General features: G+C 40.3%; 1 protein-coding gene across 1 annotated transcript in view; it reads left to right on the plus strand.

The window, feature by feature from the left end:
* Positions 1–25,421, plus strand: part of zbtb16a (zinc finger and BTB domain containing 16a) — a 150,780-nt gene that overhangs the window by 88,507 nt on the left and 36,852 nt on the right. Inside the window, exon 4 of the mRNA XM_062433183.1 lies at positions 757–843. Within this exon, the coding sequence (XP_062289167.1) occupies positions 757–843 (87 nt within the window). The remainder of the gene's footprint in view (positions 1–756; positions 844–25,421) is intronic.

Consider the following 25,421-nt stretch of genomic DNA (forward strand, 5'->3'; position numbering starts at 1 on the left):
CTTTGCAATATCACATACTATAGATGTAACTTTAGACAGGTACAAGTAATGGAAGTGATGCATTATATTGTAGCAAATTACAACATTTTGCTTATGACATGAATGAAAAAGATGGGTTTGTGTGCAAGAAATAAAAGTAAAAATGAAGCATAATTAAAATGAGCTTTACTCAGTTTGCATTAAAGAAAGTATTACTGTTACTTTTAGATTTTCGAAGCCTGTATCAATACCGATATTTTACACTTTAAAAATCAGCCAATAAGTATTTATTGCCTGGAATTTTTACTGCATTCATAATGTTTTTGATTAGGAACCCTTTAATTTGTTGTTTTTTTTAATTGTAACCATGTCATGGACTCGGACAGTCAGTGCTCTCTGGTGGACAAACTATGACACATCTTTGGCATTTATGTACTGGCATTTCTTTAGCTTGTCACCCGATGTAGATATATAGGACAAGCTTTTATCAGCGAGTACTGTATATTACTGCTGTGGTTGCTTTTTTTTTAGCTGAACAATGAAATAAAGTCTTAATTTAGCTTAAAATGTCAGTGTCAGGATGAATGTGTTTAGGTGTAAAATGTCATTAGAGAATTATTTTCAAATTACGCTATAAAAAGTAGATTTAATTTGTCTCCACATTCGGCGCTATGAGACCCATGTTTCTCTCTGTTTCGTGATGCATTTCCAAATGTGATTCATGTGTTGTAACTGTGTATTAAATCTCTGCTTTTTTTGTCTCTTATCGTTCTCCAGCTGGTGAGAAGGCCATCGTTTGTGACCAGTGTGGCGCCCAGTTCCAGACGGAGGAATCTCTGGAGGCTCACAGGCAGATCCACACCGGTATGAACACACACACACACACACACACACACACACACACACACACACACGCACACACACACACACACACACACACACACACACACACACACACACAAAGCCAGATATTTTATTACACCATGGACATCAACAGAAAGACATGAGCCCCTCCTCTACTACATCACCATGTTTGTATTGGTTAGATTTGTACAGTAAGTTTCAATCAATATAACTCACTAAATAGAAATGTTTTGAATAGGTTGTAGATACTGTATTTAAAATAATAAGTGATTCAAATCCTTTTAAAATACCAATGAAAAAGTAGCCAGATGCCTTTATGGAAGCTTCAAAGTATACAGTGTACCCGGATCAAATTCAAACTGAGAAACACGCTGAAGATCACACTGAATCATCAGATCCCTCCTGATTCACACTCCCAAACTGTCGGTGCATTTGCACAAATCAGCATGCATGTTGTGGTGTGTGTTGTCGAGGCTCATTCAAGCCCTTCTCTGGCTAGCTGGAGCCATGGATTGACAGACAGATAGATCACATCATCTTGGATTAGTCCCCTCTCGACCTAAATCAAGACAGACTCAACAGTAATCAACAAACCGGGAAAACTTGGCAGGCCGATGTTGTTTATCAGTGCTCAGCTATGAAGATGGGGGGGGGGGGGGACGATGTAGACGCCAAGATGTAAATAGGAAGAAGTAAATCCCATTTCAGCAGATGTGTGATGGCCCAGAACAGTTCAATGCCGATGATGAACTTTTTTAATTTGTGGGAAAGGTTTGTCTCATATTTCGCCCCCACATTGTTATGGAGGTGGTGTGTTTAGGGGAAAGGGCATGCGTGGGAGAAGTCAGTGTTTGTCACTGTATACAGTATGCATCCCTGTGGACCATCTTCTCTATGCCAATTTTCTCTCTATGCATCCAACATTTTGGAGCTACCTCACACTTTGCATACTCACCGTACTACTCATGATAGGGAGGTTGACTATATTAATATTGCCACACATTTTAAAGCACTACAGATACATTATGGAAGAGCTATAAGTCCCTCTGTGTATAATGTGTACAGTTTCTGCATAAAACTGTACTGAAGATTAGTTTCTTGTATACTAACTTCTAAATTACAGCAGGAACATCAACATTATAGTGGAGATTTGCAGATTTAATGCTGTACAGTGTGGTATGTTAGTGGGATAAAACATTAAAGTCACTTTCTCCACTAGTTGTCACTTAAAGCTACACATTACCATCTTAACAGGAGCGATGGTGAAAATGTAAAGAGGTTGTATCACCACAGATTAATTTATTTTCCCTCCTGAGAAACCACAAATGTACTCAGCTAATATGTTTACAATCAGCCTGTCACAGTTTTCAATACTTTGTGCACAAGTTGCTTTAGGTGTGTGTGCTAGAAGAAAAAGGCTTCAGAATCTGCACAGTCAATAGAAATCATCCTCTGAGGACCATGAATGTCCGCAGCAACTTTCATGTCTATCTGACTAGCTTGTAATGTTAAGTGGACAGGGTTGACATATGGTATTGCTGATTGCAATGAAGGAAAAGTCATGGAGTTGTCCAACATGGAAATGGTTCAACCTCTGGGGAATGTGAATGTGCTCTTTTAAATTTAATGGCAATCTACCCAACAGATTTAGATACTTCTTTAACATAAGGGGAAGCTCTGACTGCAATGGTGGCGTCAGGGGGAATAACCCAACAATCAACATCAAAATCATTTAGTCCCATCCAAGCATGTCAAATAAAATGAGACAAGGAAAAAAAGAGTGTTGCCAATGTCAGTAACGGATCCCAAAAATAGCCACGCACCATCATTATCATCAACTTGTATTTTGTCCTTCATCTAAAGCCATGACCCTCAGGCTCCCAGTATTAGCTCCCATCGGGCGGCTCCGCTTTTTTCTTTGTGTTCATTCATGCCCCTTGACACTCAACTCCTTCTCAACATTTGAGAGGGGAAGGTGGGGCGGTTTAGTCAGGGTTTGGGGTGAGAAGGGAAGAGAAGGGGGGGGTGAGTGGGTTAGACCTAAGGGGCATGCCCTCAGCCAATCAGCTAGCCGGAGGTAAAGAAGGGTTAAACGAGGCTAATGATCCAACAGCCATAACAGCGGAAAGGAGCACTCTAAATATAGGCATTCCAGTCTGGAACGAATGGTAGGGGTTTTGGGTGGGGGGGGGGGTTTGCAGCCACAGCCTCAGCCAGGGCCAGACGTGTCTTCCTGCCAGACAACTGGAGCAGCAGCAGCAGTAATAGTATAGTAATCATCCATGTGTTGAGCCCCTCTGAGGGATCAGAGTCTGAAAAATGGGCTCTGGTAAAATATGACGAGGCAGCTTCACTGCACTGTCTGATCTGCAGTTCCTCTGTCTCTGTTTTTTTTTCTCTCCCTTGGCTCTTTAAGCTACTGAATGCCCACATTATGGCATCACTGGCTCTAGATTTGAGCATTTGACATATGACCTCCCCAATTGTGAACGCATAACCCTCATTGTCAATATGGATGTCCAATTTTTAAGACGGACTGCTGTTTATTGTAATTTATAATGTATGTATTACACTTGGCATCATTATGGAAACTAACAGCCTCTATTGGCACACTCAACTCACTTTTCTATAGCCTTGAATGCAGAGGTGTGTCTTTGTAAACTGCAGCAGATCCACTCTCAAAGGAGAATATCAGTGTCATGGTGATTTTTAAATTGGTCTTTTAAAAAAGTGTGTATGTGTGTTTGCTGTTACATATGGTGACATTCAAAGGTTAAGTATTATTCATGCACTGAGCTCAACAGTGAGCTGAAGGTTGACAGCATTTAGCCGGTTGGTCGGAGTGAATGATGAGACGAGAACGAGAGGTAAACAAACAAGTCTCTTCATGTGTCTCTCACTCGAACTTTGTGGAGACTTATTGCGATCTTCCTTATTACTGTCTTCACTATTGGCCAATGAGACCTTTTAACCACAGGTGTAAGGGTTTACCCACATAGTTGAGTCACACCAATGGAGTGACAATTGCAGGAAAGCTTTACATTATATATGATACCTCTTGCACCCTTCGAATTAGCTCTGATCGATGAAGCACAACTTGTAAATGTTGAGTTCTGCTCTGGTTCTAGGAGTCTATTGTGTTTTCTTGCAGTTATACCTGTAGCTATATCTCTACCAAGTTGGTATTGTGCATTATAAATATATAGTTTTTTCTCCCTCAGTAGTTACTATCTCACTTCCCACTGTGAAACCTACAAGACTACAGCTAACAGGATGGGCCAATTAATGGAAAAGTCTTCAACAAATGCAGGTTTTCTGGAGAACAGTATTGATTTTGTGAGATACTGTAGTCCAAATGTTAAACCATAGGGACAGCTATATTTTGACATATATCTAATTCTAAAAATATAGTTTTCTAAACGCTAATTCACTTTTCCTAGAGGGTAAACCCCTTTCATACACCCCACTCTGGCAAAAAACAGTGGCAAGGCAAGATATCTTATAATTTAAAGAGTGTGAAATTCATGGTCCTAACAGGATGAATCATTCTAATTATAATGTCTTTGTGGACTTTTCTTTATTTTTTGTAGCCTCTTAGCTCTAATAATAGTCACATTGTTACAGTTGTTCATTCTGACCAACACTGTTGTATTATGGGCTGTGATGAATACAGCATCGTCGAGGGAGAGCCAGAGGGGCATTAGACTTGTATTTTTATTTTAAGATATAGTCTTCTTTATGTCTACAAAATACAAATAATGATGTGTCTGCTTTCTATATATAAGAATGGACAAAACTAAAGAAAAACTTAACTAACTCACATACAAAAAGCAGCTCCACTGGACAGCACTGTGTTAAATCTGTTTGAACTAAAAAGCTTAACAAACATGGATTTATTTATACTGAAATGACTGTGTGTACAGTACCCAAGACACCAAACATCAGAGAGGGCGTGTTGTGGGAGCAGGGGGTTACTGTTGGCCATCAAAGCCAGATTTGATCTCTGCCTGCCTCTTGGCAGCGCTTCAGCCCTTGGCTAATGTTCTCTGATGACAATATTTGGCCTCTGAAACTGTAGCTGTTTCTTGCTGCTTTGAATGGGAACTATTGTGGCCTCTCCTCTGTTGGCCTGATCAGCTGTCTGACTCAATCTCTGTATCTTTTTTACTTTGCCTTCTCTTGCTATTATATTATATCGAACACCTCTATGTGTTACTCAAAAGCTCTCCTAGGTAGGACAACATATAGCGAGTGGTTATCCAAAACCATGGGATAGTTTAGAGGCCGTTGAGAGGCATTCCTGAAGTTGTCGTCATTCCTAACGGACAAGCTATTTTGCATGGGGGTGGGGAGCAGGAGGAGGGAGGGCTGCTGGTCAGGATGCCAAGAGAACTAGCAGCAAAACATCATGTGGCTGTTTTTACCCACTGAACTCGTGCAAATACACATGCACACAAACACACACTGCAAACTACCCCCTTCTTTGGTAGTGTTGTGCAACACATACACACACACACACACAAAGATACATTCAAGAATGCCTGTGTTCAGGAGCCCAAGTCACTTGTGAGTTGCATTACATCTACTGACGGCTAATTTTTGTCACATATTCTCCCAAATTGGATGGCATCACATCAGAGTCTCTCTCTCTCTCTCTAAACTGGGACTCGCCTGAGGGCTTTTGTAAGCAAAGAAGCACAGACTGTCTGGCTTTCACGAAGCTCTCATCCTTAAAGAAAAACACTGCTGTCATTTAAGAGTTGTAGCCCATTTACTACTGTCTCTGCCTCGCTTATACGTCCTCCAATTGTTATGCAATGAGACTTCTACTCATTCCTAAAGTCCCAGCTTTGCATTGTTAGCAGCCATCCAAGACAAACACAAGATGTAATGCTACATGCTTACTAGGGATTTTTTTTTTAGTGGAGACTGTCAGGGGAATGACAGGAAGCAAAGCGTAACATAATGTGCATACTGAAGTGAAACTCTGCCAAAAAACATTTTATTTTTAAAATACTGAACGTTAGCATAAGCACAGTTGCGAGGATGGATGGCATCTGAAAGGAGAAGAAGGGAACCCCTTGGTATACCATTTGGGAGGCTTCTTACTCCTAGCGACTTTTGATGTAGAAAACACAATCTTTAATCATCAGGCAAGTAGATTATCTACCATCTACTTAATATGTATTTTCAACTTCCCTACCTAAATTTTCTAAATGCCAAGTGCCTCAAATGCCATGATATCCAGGAATGCAATTTGTATGATGATCACCTTTAATTAGGTTTTAATGTGATTTCATTTGCTAGTCTGCATTCCAAAATACTTTATTTTAGAAGCATTGTCCCCTTAAAATAGATCTCCTTCTCCTTCCCTCACATGGAGGCACACATTTTTAATAATCTAAATTTTTCCAACTTTGACATGAACATCAAATTTAGCTGTTGCATTTGTAATGTTGTCTTTTAATTCATTGGGTAAACAAAGGGGATGTTACATATTAATGAGGCTAGGATTTATGGCAGTTTAGAGGCAGTTATACAGACAGTCATTAAGGCTTGGGGTATGTAGTGTTCTGGAAAAGGCAAAAAAAGACAGAATTTGACAATAAAGCCCTCTTTCTGAAGCTCCCCACTCTCCCTGCTCTCTGTCCTAAGCCCCTCCCACGTATTTAGTACAGGCATATGCACGCCTTCATACTCACGCAACACAAAAAGTTCAGCAGCTTGTTGTGTCACATACACAACATCCTGTCAAGGCAAAACAGCCTTTACAGTAAACGGTAACCAAGACCGCCTCTCACTTGTTTAAAATTCGTCTTAAAACTAATAAGTGTCCCCCCCTCCCTGCTTGAAATCCAAAGATATTGCATGTCTATCATCCATCCACCGCCAGACGTTTCACTTCTAAGGCATCATTTATAAGATTATCCACTGTTGAGTTTCCACCACACTGTAGTCAAATGATCACATTTTTCTTTTTTGTTCCCCTTTCTGTTGATTGTTGTCTTTTCTTCTTCTGCAATTCATGTAATCCCATCACTTCCTATTCTCGCCTTCCCTCCAAACAGTCTGTGTCATGCACAATGAGTGCACAACAGGCATTTAGGTGCGTTGACAGGCAGTTAGCTCATCCAGTTATTTCATGCAGGCCAAATGAAATGATTGGACAGACTTCTTACAGGCCTGGGCCAGCCATAAATGGACACACATGGATTTTTTTTTTCATCTTTTCATTGTCAGAGCATTTGGTTTTATTTATTTATGCACAGAGAATTGCAACAAATGTAACAATAAATGCTTCCAAAATATGCCTACACAAGCTTTAAAGCATTTTATTTCCACAAATCTTGGGAGATTTGGTTAGTGAAGGACAGGTTTCTTCTTTCTAAAAAAGAAAAAAAAACTACAGTTGTCCATGGCTGCCACCACTCTAGCTTGATTTTGTCCCGCACCATATTATCATATTGTGAAACTGTTGTGCTTATTTAAACACGGCCACCTCCAACGTGTCATTTTCAGTTTGCATTTCCAGTAAAGCCTCTCCCTGTTGGGCTGTACAAGACTGTTCTGAGCTGCTGCTGCTTTTTTTTCCCTCTCTCATTCTGTCTTTATCTTTTTACGTCTGCCAGCCATCTCCATCTTTTCTTCTTTTTTTTTCTTTTTTTTCATTAGATTGTTTTGGTCCCCCACCATAATTTATCGCTCTTGTGTTTTATTGGTGAAGCCCAACACACTCACATTCCACTTGATTAAATTGTAGCTCGGTGCTGAAAAAGCAAAAGGTCAGAATATGTGCATGTGGAAAGTGGTTCACAAACACACAAAAAAAGTAATAAATTGAAGTTAACGTATGTATTTTTGTTTGTTTTTTTCCTGCAGATTTAAAAACAATTTCACCTCCACTGATTCATGCATTTTACAATCTCTGCAGGCTCTGAAACTGCCAATCTGACCTGTACACACTTTGTAATTTGCATTGAAATCTGCACATTCATTCGCCAAAACTCAGTTTGAGCAGTTGCTTTTTATTCAGCATGAGCTGTAAGTAGCTACTAGAGATGACAGGGGAACTGCATCTCCCATGTGACCTGTGTAGAAATGAGTTCGAAGTCCACAGGCCTCGGAAGAATTTGTTGTCCGACTGTGTTCCTGTTTATACATGAATCATCTCCATATACACACACACACATGCAGTAGTGCCGAAGAAAATCCACATATAATAGGAGGGGGAGGCAGCTCTCTTACTCTTTTTCTTTCTTTTTTCTCTTTATCTCTCTCTGTCTTTTTAAAGTCTTGTAATACAGGGAAAATATGCAAACCATGGAGTGGCAATAGTGGGTTTAGCCAGTGGGAACACAGCGTGATTCCAGCAGGCCTCAGCCGCAGAGTAAACACTTTCTTTTCTCAAGCCAGAAATAGTTTGGCTAGAGAGAGAGCAGCGGAAAGGAAAGGAGGGAGGGAGGGAGAGGAGGGACAGGAGGAGAGACAGAAAAAGAGAAAGAGGAGAAGGAGATATGGGGGAAAAAAAGGAGCACAACAAGGTTATGATGATCAGAATAAAAGGGGGGGAAGGAGCTAGTCAGTTTTTAAATTTCTTTTCTTCATTGTCTTTTTTTTCTTCTCCTTATAAATTGCTCACATCGGTGGCCTCGCAATCAGATACCTCAAACACAAACACACGCGCGCTCGTGCACACATGAAAAGTCCAGTCATGTCACTCAAGCAAATTAGGCCAATGGCAGCACTACACAGGGGTCACGTCAAAAGTGCCGATTGTCTCAATCACATTAGTCCAGCACTGGCATCTGTTTAGCATTTAGTTAATTGTGATGTTATTAAGTTGTCAGTGAGAATTAGGGCAGCGATAAGCAAAGCAAATATTCTTCCAGCTCGGGCAGGCAGGCAGCGTTGCACATGTGTTGCTGCATACACACACACACACACACACACACACACACACACACACACACACACACAAACACACACACACACACACACACACGTAGAGATACACAGGCGAGCAGTGAACATCGACCCTGGACGTGCAAATGTGATTCCACTCAACCTACTCAACACTCTTACCTCTTCTCGGCCATTAGAATGAAATTATCACCATAAAGATATAAAAGTATGTTTATGAGGCATTACAGCAATCGTCGTTGTGAGGCAGATGTGCATTAGCATGGTGGCTTTTGAATCCTGCCTGGCCGTCATCTGGCGAGTGAAAAGGCTGATTAGCAACCAGAATAGTGCTCGTCGTTTCGGCATCGTGGTTGTAATTGAGCAAGCTGTCCACGGTCGGAGGCAGATTATCAGTCAGTCTGTGTGTCTGGCTGTGTTCGGCTGGCCACAGAGTTCATACGGGGCATTTTAGGACATTTTTTAAGGACAGGTATCAGCACACATTCACCATACCACGCCAACACTGAGACATAAAGAGACATAGTGTGCATCTTAGATTTGAAGCGAACAGGCAAAACACTACACAGTATATTTTTTATGGCCTCACGTTCGACCCAGGTCACATTCAACTCTCCATCATGATGAAGGTATGAATGTACTTCTGTCTGTTTTACTCATAGGCCTCCTTATTGCAAAAACACCCCGTATTGTCCAAAGGACTCGACACACAGTGATGTAAAACTGATTAAAGAAGCAAATCATTAAAAGATTAGTTTCTTTTAATCCACATTACGTCAAAAGAAAAACTCTTCTAGATAGCGAAAGGTCTGTATATCAATTACAAAGGTCTCTTTCATTTTGGCTCAAGATTTTTAGCTTCTATTTACTGGCAAAATGTTTCTACGGTAGTCGTTTAAAACCCCACTCTTCCCTTTCTTTACCTCTGTAAATAAATATCTCTCTCCCTTTCCCTCCCTCCATCTCCCCCTCTTTGGCACTCACTCTCACTCACCTTCCAAAATAAGAAGAGTACAAGTGGTCAGAGACACTATCGGTGGCTAAATTAAATCAAGCAGCACAGGCTCGACTACAGTCACTTCTCCTGCGACTAACCTCCTTCTTCTCCCTCAGCAAACAAATTTTTCCCCAGATAAGATCTAAATGAGTTTTTCCAGGCGGAGGAAGATCCTCCGTTTGGCTGATTGATACTGTGCAAGGCTGCAGTGTGACCAACACCCGGTAGTAATCATCCGCCATGGCCATAAGTGTTATGCACAACAGCCTATGTGGAACAGGAGATGTGTGGTTTGTGTGTAAATGAGATAAAATGTGTGAATGAGAGTTGGCACCGCTACATTCCCCAGCACCCAGCTTCATTCATTGAGAAATACCCAACTGGGCCCCTGCACTGCAGAACCTTAGCACCGAGGCTTAGTGTCATGGTGGGCACAGGCGCATTGAGGCATCGCCACAGGAAACCATGGGACAACAGCATGTCAGGGAGGGAGGTAGTTTCTTGTAAGGGGGAAATAGGTGGGTGGGATCCAGTAGCAAATTGGGATGTCCATAGTGGTGCAACAGTCTGGCTTTTCGGGAGAATCCCCACATGGATGGATCATTGTAAACCAGGGACAGCAGCAACACATCCAGAGAGACCAATAAAATGATGTGGTATGGGCAGTGGGAGGGGGTTGAGTAGGGGGTGGAGGGTGAGGGCGGATTATAGACTCCCAGAGGGCTCTGCGATTCACGGGCCATAAAATGGAAGTCAGCAGGACACACTGCAAATCTGGCCATCCAATATCCACCATCCTCTTCCTCCCTCTTTGGACCCTGAGGATGTGTCTCAGCCGTACGTCACAATGCAACCCCGGCGAGCGCGTCCCGTTGTCAGACAATCTTAACTCCCTTGGACGCCGCTATTCTACCCTGTTGCATTTGCATGTCAGCCGCTGCGGCTTTGTTCAAGATCTGCTTGGTTAAAAAAAAAAAAGGGAGAAAAAAAAGAGGATAGATAAGGAAAGAGACAGAACAGTGGAAATCAACGCAGGCCTTTGCCATCCAGGGAATAAAAAGGCTGCTTTTGTCAGGAGACTCCCCACTTCCAGATATCCCAACGCATTTTAACCTTGGCAAGGCGAGGACTTTGAATATAAAAGGATTCGCCCAAGAGAGCGAAAGAGAGAAAGAGATGTGGAACACTGGCCCCGTGTCAACAATAGCCAGGGTTCTTTTGTCCACAGTGTTATTTGAAGTAAATCTCCCTCTGTAATTAGATTGGAGCTGTTTGTGGACATCTTAGGAGAGCATGTCAGTGTTAAAACAGCAACGTGCGAGGGCCCTTTTAATTTACAGTGCAAATACCTTTCGATTAGCATGGAGAGAGAGAGGGGGGGGGGGGGGAGCAGAGACAGAGGAGGAGGGACAATAGAAGAGTCTTTCAATCCTTTTCTTTTTGTTGTTGTTGTTTGAGAGCGGGAAGAGGTTCGAGCAGCTCTCCTGTGTTTCTTAATTGTGAAGCAAGGAGATTAGTACGAGTGCTTCCAACCTTTCACCCCAAACAAAGGAGCCATCAGATCCAGTTGCCTAGTGACATGGGGGTTTCACACCAGCAAATTTAGCCAATGCCTTCAACCGCCGAGCTCCTCGTGGTTCATCTTAAGAGATGAAATGAAATCTCCGGCCTTTTGCTTGTGCCTCCCATGCAAACCATTTCTGTCCCTCCGTCCGTTTGACAGAACCCTTAATGGTACCAAGCAGCCACACTAATGAAAATGGCCGTTCATCCTCACTCCAAGTCTCTCAGACTCATATAAAACTTAATGTACCCGTGACAATGACATTCAGAAGACCGTTTAGCTTTGGACAAATGCTGCATTTCTTGGTGGCAAGAGCAGTCGGGCACACAGAAATGTCCTTTTACACTGCGTGCAGCTCAATCAAAGGGCACTTAGCAGTGTCATATTGATTATGGGAGCTTAACCCCCGTCAATCTCTGATGGGTCATTTTGGCAGCCTTCCCGTAGATGGCTTCAATGAATAGAAACGCCTCAACAGGAAGAAAGGGGTTCCCTCATCTTAAGTCAGGGCTGGTCACTTTTAACATAAGATAAGCCATGAATCTGCCTGACACACACAGACAGGAGGGTTGATTCCTGTATGCATGCATTTTTTGTTCTCTTCTTTTGTCACGAAGCAGGATAAAATTAAGACAAAACAAGCACAGATCCTGGAGAATCCCAATTATGAAAATGACATTTAGACTTAATTAATTATCACTCCATTTAAATGTAATTTCTGCTCGCAGTTGATGAGCTGCCATTCTCTCTCTATAAAGAAAATGAGCTACTTACAAACCACACAATAAGAAAACTGCTTAGATCACATTACACACAAACAAAGAGCTTTTAATATAGTGTCATTTATAATAGAATATTCAGTTATGTGATTTTAAAAGCATTTACAGCAGTCCGTAGGCACTAATACAATAATTTTGTCATATTCCAGTCAGAGTTAAATGGGAATTTCTAGGCTGGTGGATTTTAATTGTGGTATGTTTGTGTTTCAGCCGTTTATTTCAGCAAAACAAGGGGAGAAACTTGGATGCCTGCCAAATTTTCTTTTCCCAATGAAATATCCTGCTCTTAATACATGTTAGTTACAGTAAGTCCAGCTTTAATTTACCAAATTTATGGAAAAATCAAGAAACTCAACACTGTCTGGTCAGGTGTTTCCTGTGTTTTAGCTCATTTACCCTTTTTTCCCTTTTTTTTTGGGACCTCTTCAAATCATGCTTTACTGTTTTGATTTTTTTGAAGTGGTTTACTGTACCTGCCTCCCAGGCCAACCACAGATTCCCATTAATGTCAGTATAGTATGATAATCATCCTGAGTGCTCACGCTAAACTCAGAAACTCAACCTCGAAAGGTCCACTGTTTCTGCATGTTTTAGTACATTAACCACAAATATCATCCACTTAACATCACTGCCACTTCTTTTTAAACTTTTTAAACTACTACTTCTGGGTTTTTTGAACAGTTTAAATAGTTTTTTGCCATTTGCAACCATTGGATCCCATTAATTTCTATGCAAAATGAAAATCATGTTGAAAGTGCTTAAATTTGGTAATTCATTACATATTTTTTAGCTGGTTTCAATTATCATCATGTATTATCATGAAGTGGTGATGCATTTTTAAGTCAGTGCCTTTTTTTTGGAAGGCAGGAAAAACCACATTCACATATTGTGGATGGTTAAAATATGAGACCTTTCTAAATGTTCTGGCCATATTACCTGATGACATTTACATACTTTACTTACTATAAAGCGATGTAACGTATGAACGCATGGATCAGATAACGAGTAATGTGATCATATATCCTTTATACATCATTTTATATTGCTTAGTAAAAACTGACACGTGCAAAATAACGACATCACCGTGATGACATTTCTTCACTTCGGAGGAATGAAGTCTCTCTCCTCAATTGGCCGTGCTTGAATTTGGCTCTTGAAGACCATTTAGCGGTACGTACTTTTAGACAGAGAGCAGTCATTGAGTTGGGTTTGTCTTGGAGGTGGCCTGCTAGGACAATACTCCGAAAAGGAACTCAAGTGGGACCCATTACACCCCACCGAGGGCAGACCCTTATCAGTTAATAGCAGGTTTCCCTCTGAGAGTAGATTGTTTTGATAGATGGCACCTGGTCAGGCTTTGCAACCAGCCACACAAAAAAAAAAATGTGATAGTATATACTGGATAAGCTCTTTGAGTAAAACAAAAAATAGAAATAGAGTATCCTGAGAGTGTTAATTTGTGCATGGAAGCAGTGTAAAAATACACTCTCTAGTATTATCTGAATATTTGAGACACAGCACTTATCTCACTTCCTCTTTCATTATTTGCTCATAGAAACAATGAGTCCTGAGCACGTTTGCTCAGGTGTGGTGTTAGGAGTGAGTCAGCAGTTCACCTGATTAGACAGCTACAAATAACACATTTTATGTGCTCTATTTGGAGAAACTGCTGTGACCTGGAATGCTTTGATCTTGGTTGCTGTTGACTACAGCATCCTCTGTTGTACATTAGTTGACTTTATATCACTATTCGCATATTGAGTAACAGAGGCTTTTACACACATAATGACCACCACAATCTATGTTGCTATTTACAGCTATGAGTGGAAGATGTGTTAATGTGAATCATGTGTCAAATAGACTAAATGCTGCCACGTTGAAACAGAGATTTTCCAATAACAAGTGAAAATAGTAGCTCAGCTGCTCAGCTACACACAGTATCATTTACAGCTAATTTGTAGTACGAGATGTAATATAACACATGTACTGTAGCTGCTGAACATCTGCATAATAATAGAAATAATAATAATGCATGTTATTTATAGGTTCCTTTCAATGGACTCAATAGTATTTAATAGTATTTAAATGTTTCTAATCAATATAAGTAAAGCTAACATTGCATGTATCTTGAATACAAAATGTTTGTTATGATATTATGACCAACTTTGTTATCTTTATATGAGATAAATGCTCAGTCCCATCTCCCATCTACTTGGTCTGTCCTAAACTGGTTCAACAAGGTCCAAGACTCAACCGAAAAGCCTTTGTTTACAGTCTGAGTTGCCTTTGATTTGAGGGTTAAAGATTGCTGAAGGACCAGAGAGCCTGAATCCCTCTTAATCCCTAAATGTACAGTCAGTTATGCTATCATCATTATTTCTAACCAGCGGTACGAGATTCTTGACTACAGCGGACGAGACTAGAATGGTAAGAAGCTGTTTATCAGTCGAGCATATTAAAAGTTAGACAAAATTGCAAAGTACTGTCTGTGTAAAAGTCCAGGGCCTATTTATTCTTTAGTGCCCTTCATTCATGCTCTCTTGGCTGTAATATGTAAATGTTCTCTTGAAAATTAATTTAGCGTTTAATTATGTATTTATTCACGAGCGAATATGCCAAAAGTCTACGTGGTGTCAGCAACACGCTAGCGAGTCAGCAGCCAGCTGTTCGACTGTATCTGACCTTCAGTAACTTCCACAGCTCTGGAGCAACGGCGTTATTTCATAGGAAAAATTAGGAGTTTCTCTGTTGCTTAGTGTGGTTTAATTCAGTCAGAATCACATGAAGACAATTTGCAACACACACAATCAGCACCGAACAAATGTTAAAACCTGTTGATATTTATTCAAACATTTCCTGCAATTGAGAAAACATTTGGCACAGTTGAGCTGTGAATAAGCTTAATAAACACAGTAGTAGACACATTGCATACACATATATAGTTGCATGCAAATAATACAATAAAAAATATATGTAGAAATAAATAAAATAATTTAAAAAATATATTAGAACATTTTTTTTTTAATTGATATATTATTGTTTTATAACTTAGGTCCAACATTATAAAGATTTTTTTTTTATACAGAAAAAATATTAAACATGTTTTTTTTAGATACAGTATTCAAATTACATGAAAATAATGCAATAATGGAGAGAGTGCAACTAGTATACATTAAAGTAAAATAAAAAGATGCACTGCACAGTCAGTTGAAATCAATAATCTAATAAATTCAGATGATGAAAACACAGTAATTTATTTTTTTCTTCTTCTATTGTTTATTGTCTGGGTTTCTGCTGCAGCTATTTGGCTGTATGTTTCCTTTATTTTTTGCACAACTTTTTAAGAGCGGAAACAAAACTTTAAGTGGACAAAAAAGTTGCAGAGAACGAACCAAAAAACTGAAAATCAGAATACATTGTGACATGCTTTGAGGGAAAGTTAAGTAAAAAGCAAAAAAATGAGCTTCCACTGTGTGGGTCAGCATGGTTGGGGGGGGGGGGGGGGGGGGGGGGTTGACCATTGTTGGCATGTGCAGCTTTCTGTGAATAGAGCATTTGTTTACAGTGGACAGTTTTAGATTATTAGAGGAGATTTCCCCTCACTACATTTCAAAGGAGGCAGTTAATGAGTTTGAGAAGATCTTAAAGAGTATATTTTTTTATGTGACCCACCAAGCTTTTATTTCTTAAACCTCACCTTTGGCCCCCCAAAAAAAAAATCCTACCATGGAATGTTTGGGGGTGGGTCTGACTGTCCGATGGCGGTGTCTCCTTACAGTCCGGCTGACCAGCAGGGCTCTGGGAGGTGATTGATTGGCTGGTGCGGGGGCCACCAAGGACCCTTTCTGCAGCTTTAGAGGTGAAGGGTCAGCTCTTCTGCAAATCTGCTTCCTTTTGTACAGTCGCAACACCAGGAGACCAGTGTCACATCACCCCGTGCTCTTTTCTACACTCCCCCCCACCCCCCCACCCCCATCCCTCCCCCCTTTCGTCTTCACCCTGGGAAAATGGGGGAGGCGTCAATTAAACCTTTTCTCTCTTTCGCTTCAGTTCTCTCTATCTTCTGAAGTTGCTCTTTAAAAAAAAAAAGCAAATTCTTTTGGTTTAGATGCAAAGAAGAGCTCAGGGCCAAGCCGCAGTGCTGTTAAAAGGGTTTGTTAAGGTTTCTCAGAATGAAACTAATGATAATAGAGCATGCAAGCTGTTGTAGAAACACTCCTTAATGGATTACTTAAGCAAGCAATTAGCAGTACACATGCAGCCACATATCAGCATCTGAATGGTTTAAAATATGTGTCAGTTGTAATGATGCGATGTGGCATTTACTCTTGCTAATAGATTGATGTGAGACTGGTTAAACTGAAGCATCCAAAAAAATCAAAAGCCGTAAAGTTTAAAGTTGTGTTGTGCAGTCATGTTTTAACATCTAAAAACGGATTAATTTAGAGGTCTTCGTCGGTAAGTTTAGACTTTGTGGCCCTCTGTAAACACCAGAGCAGAGAAGAGCCCTGAAATGTAATCCTTTGATATGTAGTCAGTCCGAGGGGTTTGCTGAGGGATAACATTGCAATTCAGAAAATGTGGCTGGTCCTTGGCCCTCAGGGGCCAAAGCCTTTGTGGTCACGGACCAGGATTACACTTTAACCCCCACTACTGCAAGCAACCAGCTCCCCCAACCCCCGAGGCTAAGGCCCGGGGTCAGGTGAAAGGCCAGGAATCTTAAACAGGCTAGAAAAAGGAGGGAGGGAAAGGAGGAAAAAAAAGAGAGAAAGTCCGTCTTTTTAAACATTCCAAAATTCATCACTTTGACTCAGTCCTGGATTTCATTTAGTTTGTGCTTCATTCCTCAGCAGTGCATGATTTATTCTTTTGTAGTTTGTGTTTTGTTTTTTCTACTTATTCAGATAAAGGTAATGAAACACATTTTATTTGAGCTTTGGGGGAAAGGATGAGACGTAAACTTTGTCATGACTGCATCTGAGTTGCAACCATTAATAAAAAATATGACAAAGCAAAAAATCACTGAAGGCTTTGCTTTGATTACATCTCAGCTTTGCTAGTAAAACAGTTTAAACACTTCTAAATGCATCTAAAGTTAAAGTTAATGGAAAAGAGGGGGGCAACTAATCCAATATCTGTATTAATGCACATTGTCCAGCAGTTGATGATGACACGTCTGCTTCATGTCTGTTATCATGCATAAAAATCAGGAGTGCACATTGAGTTTAAATTGAAGACACATGTTCATTTTTAGATAAAGTTTTGCTAGAACTTAAATATTATGTGTCTTACTTTTGTGGAGTTTGAGTAACTTTACTTTACTTTACTTTACTTTACTTCTACCATCGTTCCAAAATGAGTCTTATGTGACGTATTAATTCCTCGAAACACTCTGACCTCTCCTACTTCAGACTATTAGTTTGTTTGTACAGTCAGTGTTTGATGTTAAACTAATTCGGGTCATGTGGAAAGGAAAACGATACGTCCCTCTGGTGGTCACGTGATTCACATCATTTCTGTCGAACAAACACATGATCAGCATTTCATGCTGATTTAATGAAATTTGACGAGGGTGTGTTGTCTCCACAGACTGAATCGTTGTTACAAATCAGTCCATTGTGGCTGAATGGTACTGAGTCACATGTAGAAAGCCAAAAATCCTGGCTCTATTTTCTATCTGTTGAGTGTGTGTGTGTGTGTGTGTGTGTGTGTGTGTGTGTGTGTGTGTGTGTGTGTGTGTGTGTGTGTGTGTGTGTGTGTGTGTGTGTGTGTGTGTGTGTGTGTGTGTGTGTGTGTGTGTGTGTGTGTGTGTGTGTGTGTGTGTGTGTTTCTCTTCTGCCCACCCAAGTGTATGAGCAGAGCCTGTGTTTGTGTCTGGTGTGTGTTGCTGTCAAGTTATGCCAGTCAGCTTGTTCGCAGTCCAGGTGTTCTGAGGAAGCGTTGGGGTCGAGAACACCCCCCCCCCCCACACACACACACACACACACACACACAAACACACACACACACACCCTTCCATAAAAAAGTGTGGATTTATAGCGTCAAGTCTGGGTCAGAGAGCTAGCGGTCTCTCCCTCCCACACCATGCTATAATTTCCAAGGCTCTGTCCTCTCAGAGAAATATGGCCTGGAGACAGAGAGAGGTAGAGGAAGAAAGGAAGGAACTAAAGATAGAGATGATGGAGAAGGTGCAAAGTGGCAACAAAAGAGGGGACGAGGAAGACGCAGATGAAGAAGATGTTGACTAGTTGTCAACATTTTTCTACCTTTTTATACATAAAGCAGCAAAATCTCACAGCGTCTTTTCAGTAAGATCCTTTATGACTCAAGAAACAGATGAAAAGACTCATCAAAGAATCTTTCAGCCTATCTTAGCGCCAAATATCACGAAAAAAGACCGAAATCCGACAACAAACTGATCCCACCAACAAGTACTGTGCGTGCTCACTGAGCCATTGTTGTCCAAAAACTATTAAAAACATGAGTCACTGTGTGGCAGTGGGTGACATGTTCCCTCATTACTACGAACAGTCAGTCTTGCATGCACTTCCCCGCTGCTGTACATACTCATTAGAGCACCAAAATATGTCTTAATAGTAAAAAGTCCCCAACAAGTCCCAACTTTTATCCCTGTTTGGTTACTTTTTAAAGAAAAAACCTGCAGTACCCAGCTGTTTTTAAGTGAAACTTTATATTATACTATCAGTCCTGCATTCAGTGTAGCAGGAGTTCCTATAGAGTTAAAGATGTAATGAAATTATAAAGAATTTTGTTCGATAAGCTGTTAAAATGTGGTTAAATTAGTCTCTTCTTTTTTGGATGGAAGAGCCAAATGAAATGTTTAAAAAAAGTATTTCTACAATATATTAATTGATATATTACTATTTTATTACTCTGCAGTTCATTGTTAAGTAGTGTGTGATTACAGTGATTAGCAGAGATGGTCATGGAGAAAAGTGCTATGCTTTGTCGCACATTTTCATTCACTCTTCTTTTAATTGTTAATGGAGTACGTTTCTATTGCCTTCCATTTGCTTTAATTTGTCTTCTTTTTCTTCTTCTTCTTTTGATGCATCCAGTGTATTAATATTTGCTGATGCTACGGCCCAGTTTCATTAAGCATTATTTATATATAACGGTGTGCACAAAACGCAGAAAATCTCATTATAATTGTCTATTATTAACTCTATAGATGATATTTCAATAGGAAAAAACTGTTTTTAATTTAATTGTGATTTTTAAAAAGTCATGTGGCTGTTTTATTTCAGCCATGTGACATGTCCTTTAAAAGAAGACAAATGCACTGTGAGCAAATGGAATAAGTATCCTCTCTGCAGATTTGACACCACTTTTTTTCTTGTAATGCATCTGTGGAGTAATACCTGCATTTAACAAGAATTTTCTTTTCTCAGACATGTGAGTGAAACCGCATTTATCCTCAGTGACCCCAGTGCTCTGTAACAAACAACTGACCCTCTAAACTACTTTCTAATCTCCATTCTCAGCCATTAACTGTCTCAGCGGTCGACATTGAGGCTGTTAAGTCTTACCATATACCATATAAGAGGCTTTTTTTTTTCTCCTCCTCCTCCTCCTTCTTCTGGAGGCAAACTCTTGTGAACTGGAAGGTCATATGAGGACTTCTCCCCTTTTTCCCTGTTGCTCTGCCTCTCTAGTGTGAACCAGTTGCGTTTATGTGGAGACAAAGGAGCGCCCACTGCTGGCCAGAGGCTGCAGTGCGCCCCCCCCCCCCCCCCCCCCCATTGTACACAGCTACCGTCACACATGCTACCCACAGCGCGAGCACTTTACTGCTTTATTCCCACTCATCTGTATCGCCTGTTCTTTATTCAGAGGTGACTTTATGGGGCCGTTTTTGTTGCAATCGGTGCTATCATCGCCATTATATGATTATCTTCCACTAATCTCTCCGATGTAATAGTCCTGCAGGACCAATTTCTGGAGCAGGATCGTTTCTTATCTGCATTTTTAGGCAATCTGGGGCAGCAGGCTTCTCACTTCTCTCCAGAGATGAAGGCTTAAGATGATGGTCTTTTAGTAATGATTTCATTTCTGCCTTCAGTGAATCTCAATTTGATTTGAATGAGAGTATTCAGCTTAGCACAGCTGATTTTGGCAGCATTTTTTCTTTTTTTTGGGATTTGAAGTAGTAGTATACATTCATGGTAAAGCTTGCTATCCTTCTTTCACATTTGAGTGATTATTTTTACTTACTTTTTTTTGGATTAGGTTGAATTCCTCCAGGGTATCTGCTCTTTGTGTGAGCTATTTTAGAAACCACAGGTGGGAAAAATACAGGTGGTTGTTAACAGTCCTGGCACTAAACACACTCGTTTTCTCTCTCCTCTCTATCTCTCTCTCTGTCTCTCTCTCTCTTTCTGTCTGAGAAGCTTTTTAGCAAACTGCTTTGATATTTACCCGTACAAATGTAATGGAGAAAAAAAAAAACATGAACCTCCTCTGCTCTCGTCTGCCTGAGCATGCACGAAGCAAAACGACTAAATCTGCACGCCGCCCAGTGATATTGTGATAAGTGGAGTTCCCTGGTGAAATAGATGAAGATAGGAATTAAATCAAAGTCACAATCTAGATGTGTGGTAGGATTGTGACTTCTTTTTTTCCCTCTTTCTCTGTCTCTCTGTCTTTGTTATATAAAAATGAAATACTAGAATTGTGTGAGGAGCAGATGAGCGTCTCCTCTCAGTAGTTTGAATTGTGAGTTCAAACTGAATAGATTATACAACGCTTAGGCACTTACTTATTTTTGGATGCATATTTTAATCGTAGCCTACAGTATGTGTAAACTGCCCACTGTGTGTTTTTTTCTTCTGGTTTATAGTTTTTTCTTTTTCTCATATAATTCACTTTAATGTTAATAAAATATAGATAATGACACAGTGTTCTCCTACACCATTAAAAGGGAATTAATCAAAATCAAAATGTAGAAAGTGGGTCACTGCAGCTGTAAAGCACAGAAGTAGAAATAAAAAGATAAAAACATAAAAAGGCAGGTTAAAAATATTATAGACTCTTTTTTTAAGCACGTCTCATCGTCTGATGCATGAATTTGAATTTTAAAAACTGTATATTATGAAACAATGGTCTCACGCATCCTTAAAAAAGAATGGAAAGGGGATGGAAGAAGAAAAAATGTAAACGCAGAAAAAACAGAAGGAAGACGATTTCTTCATGACTAGATACACGTGGACATTGCAGCAATAAGACAATGACGTAAATAAGGGGGGAAAATTTAGGGAAAATATTTTTATAAACGATATTAACCCTATTTTGGAAAATATCTAAATTTTGAAATCAAGTTGTGTTAGAAATTCCTCCAATTGTAGCTTCTGGTTAAAATTAAACTTAGAAATATCAAGATTCTTGTTAATTCTATAAATGTTTTGTTAAAATAATTGTATGTTAACACCTTTTACAGGATTAGTAAAGGAGGTGTTAGTCTGCTTGCACAGGATCCATCCTTCTCCCATAGTTCTCATGCATGTTGCAATGCTAATATTAGCAGTTGCATGTATATATGCTGCAAAAAAAAAAACAGTCGACTGTAATCCTTATTTATATTCTGTTTTAAGATTTATATTCCTTTTTCTGTTTTGTTTAGTTTTTTTTCCTCTGCTACTTGTTACTGCAATGAGACATTTTCAAGCCAACAGGGATCATTACATTTTTTTTTTTCTTATTATTATTACTGTACTATCATAGCAGAACAGCACCCATTGTACATAGTACCACCAAAGGACACAAATGAATGAAACAAGGCCAAGACTTCATCGCAATTGTAATAGAGGGAGAGAGAAGGAGAGAGCAACCCTGTGCACTCCCCCCCCCCCCCCCCCCCCAACCTCCAACCTCCAAATCAATTTCCTTTAAATGGAATTAAGTGAGATTGAGGCACACCACTGTATTAGTTCTTCAAAAAGTAACCCTCCCAGCAACTCTCTCACACACACACACACACACACACACACACACACACACACACACACACACACACACACACACACACACACACACACACACACACACAAACACACACACACACACACACTTTCCCTCCTCTCTCCCTCCTCATCTTCGACGGCTGCTGTTTTCCCCTGAATGGAGTTTGATCGACGCACAGCTGATCTATAAATAAAGGCTTTTTTTCCTGCTAACCCACAAAGTCACGTCGGCTGCTCGCATTTTGGCTGCAAGGTCAGACAGCCGACCTGAACCCCCTCCTTCACTCGTCTTTGCTCGCATTCGCCACTTGTTTGGGGGGAAATGGCTTTAAATGCACTTAAATGCACATAAAATAAACAAATAAATGCTTCTTTTTTTTTAAAGTGCACAGATTTTTAAAGCTAGTCTCTCTGATTGGATGCGTTTAATACCTGAAATGCCTTTTTAATATCTATAATCACACATTTAACTTCATATGGATGCATTACAGTTAGTGAGTGTTATCAGCCAGATGTTGCACAGAAACTGAGCCTTTAAAAATGATATGAATCATTAGATTTTCCTTTTGTTTTTACACTTTTGCAGAGCGATGCAGGTTTATACTTAACTTACATAGATCTATATATGAAATGTAATTTTCCCACATTTCCACATAAACCAGATTATGACTCACTGCAAACATCTCATCATTTTTATAGTAAAAAATAATGTTGCCACAGACTCCAGATACATGCAGTGATTTCTAGTATTTGATTACATTAATTTTATTTACACTCTACAAGCATAGTGGCAGGTAATGTAAACAATATCTAGGAGTTTAATAAGAAATTATACATGTTTTGGGGCACATCTTTAACCATGATAGGACTTTCAAGTTTATCTTTATCAATCAGGATCAGTACGAAGAAAATATTTGGCTCCTGCTATTAAATTTAGTATTTAGAAGATATTAACAAAGAAATAATAAATACTTATATTTTACAATTCCTCAATTCTTGCAGCTTCATAATTATTTACTTTGTGGTATAAATTTGGATATTAATCAATCAGAATTAAACATAAAGTCCTTTTTTCTCTTATTTCTATCTTTCTCTATCTTACCTTCGCTTTTAGTTAAATCTAGTTACTGTTAAATGTTATTATACAGGCAAAAAAATCATACATTTCTGCACTTCTTTATAATAAAATCTATAAAAATGAATATAAAAATTGGCTCCTTCCTCTGTATTCTCCTCCACCACTCTGATACTGCTGCCTGATGCTTATAATTGTATTTTATTTGTAGTTATTACACCGGTTCAATCTCAGGGTCAACATTGCTCATGTTGAGTGCAATCTGTTGTTGGGTCATGTTGCTGTATTAAGGCTGTGAATGTCAGCGTATAATGCACTGTGATATAAGTGCATAAGATATAAGTGGCTCCTTTTCTTGGATACTGCTAATTGTTTGTGTTATTGTAGGAGGAGGCGTACTACGAGTGTTTTTCTGCTTCCATTCTAAAGGTTTTCTGTAGGCGTCTTTACACACTGCATCTTGATCTCATCGAGTTGACCTTAGGTCCCCCCCCCCCCCCCCCCCCCCCACCACTGTGTTTACATTGAGAAACTCCTACCGAAGGCTGAGAATGCTCCGTGCAGCTCGGCGGTGTCACGGCCCTGCCGCTTCCTTGTGGCATGTTGACAACTGTTTCGCAGTACAAGAAGGGCGCAGCCTTCACCTGCTCTCCGCGGTATTCTCTATGTGTTTCTTCTACCTCTCCGACAACAGAGGCTTGTAGTGCTCTATGACTTTTTTCTCAGACCTCCACCCCCTGTACTCATCTTCTGCTACTCACAACAAAAGGCCCACGTTAACTGCATAAAGCCGGCAGGAGAAGCATGCCATCCCCATTGCACTAATACCTTTATCGTTCAGTAGTGATTTGGACATGCTTCTCCCTGAGCATTCACGTATTAATTGTTCTACTTTTTTTAAAGTTACACACATCAGATAGCCCCTCCAACTCCCATCCCTGACACCCCTACTAATCGCAGGTCCTCTTTGTGCCACAGCCCTCCCTTCCTTTCTTCCCAAGCCTGTCTGAGAAAACAAAACAAACACCCCATCCTGTCCAGCATGTCTGTCAGAAGAAGGGATGGAGGGTGCCGAGTGTGTGTGTGTGTGTGTGTGTGTGTGTGTGTGTGTGTGTGTGTGTGTGTGTGTGTGTGTGTGTGTGTGTGTGTGTGTGTGTGTGTGTGTGTGTGTGTGTGTGTGTGTGTGTGTGTGTGTGTGTGTGTGTGTGTGTGTGTGTGTGTGTTGTGGTTAGGACAGTAGAGTGAGGTGCTAAAAGCCTTTTGTCCAGCAGGAAAGACGATGTCAGCAGCCACAGTGAGAGGAAAAAAGTAAGGGGGGGAGCCGGGGTCATTTGGCTTCAGCCTTTTTTGTGTGTGTGTGTATATGTGTGCTTGGGTCGGAGGACTTAAGAGCCTGTGACTAATGTGGGTTTGCAACTCCGTCCACCACCACCACCACCCCCCCACCAACCCCTTGTCCTTTTACATTCTCTGCCCCCACTGTCCAGATGGCCAGTGGGAAGAATAAATCCTAGGAAGGCGAGGAGAGATTTGGGATTCCATTGCAGGACAGGGGGTAAAGGTGGGGGGTGACCGGAGGTTGACGGGGTCTGGGTGGAGCTGGGTAAGTCACTCCCAGTCCGTCTGGCCCACAAACCTTTTTATTTGCAAGGAGGAGGAGGAGGAGGATGGGGGGGGGGGGGGGGGTGTGACCATTCCTGCGAATGGTCACTTTTCTGTACTTAAATTAAGAATAGGAGCTTTAATGAAAATGTACGTTTACAGTAAACATAACAACAGGGGGACGAAAAACAAAAAAGTCAGCCGTTCAAACGCAGGTAGTCGTCTAATGAGCGACTGCAACAATAGCACAAGTTAGTACAGGTGCAGGAAAGACTGGGAAATAATGTATAAGCGTGGATTAAGAGGGTGTGAACCATAGCAGCCGTGGAAGCATGCCGACACAAGTCTTTATTGGGCTAAAGCAGAAGTTTGCGCCCTCTGATAACGCCCCATTATATTGAAAAAACGCACAAAACACATTACATCACTTAAATAGATATAAAAAATGATCAACTATGGCAGCAGAACTGAACAGAATCAGAAACATTGTTGGTATGTCTTGTTTTTAGTCGTGAAAAGCAGAGAACAACCTTTTGAAAGATAAATGTAAGAGTAAAAAAATTATTATTTATTTTATTAACTAAATTTGGGTAAAAGTGAGATAAAGCTTCTTTTTTAATCAACTCAATTAATGTTTAAACATTTTTTTACACTTCAGTTT

Source organism: Scomber scombrus, chromosome 14 (assembly GCF_963691925.1).
Source record: "Scomber scombrus chromosome 14, fScoSco1.1, whole genome shotgun sequence".
NCBI classification, from domain to species: Eukaryota; Metazoa; Chordata; class Actinopteri; order Scombriformes; family Scombridae; genus Scomber; species Scomber scombrus.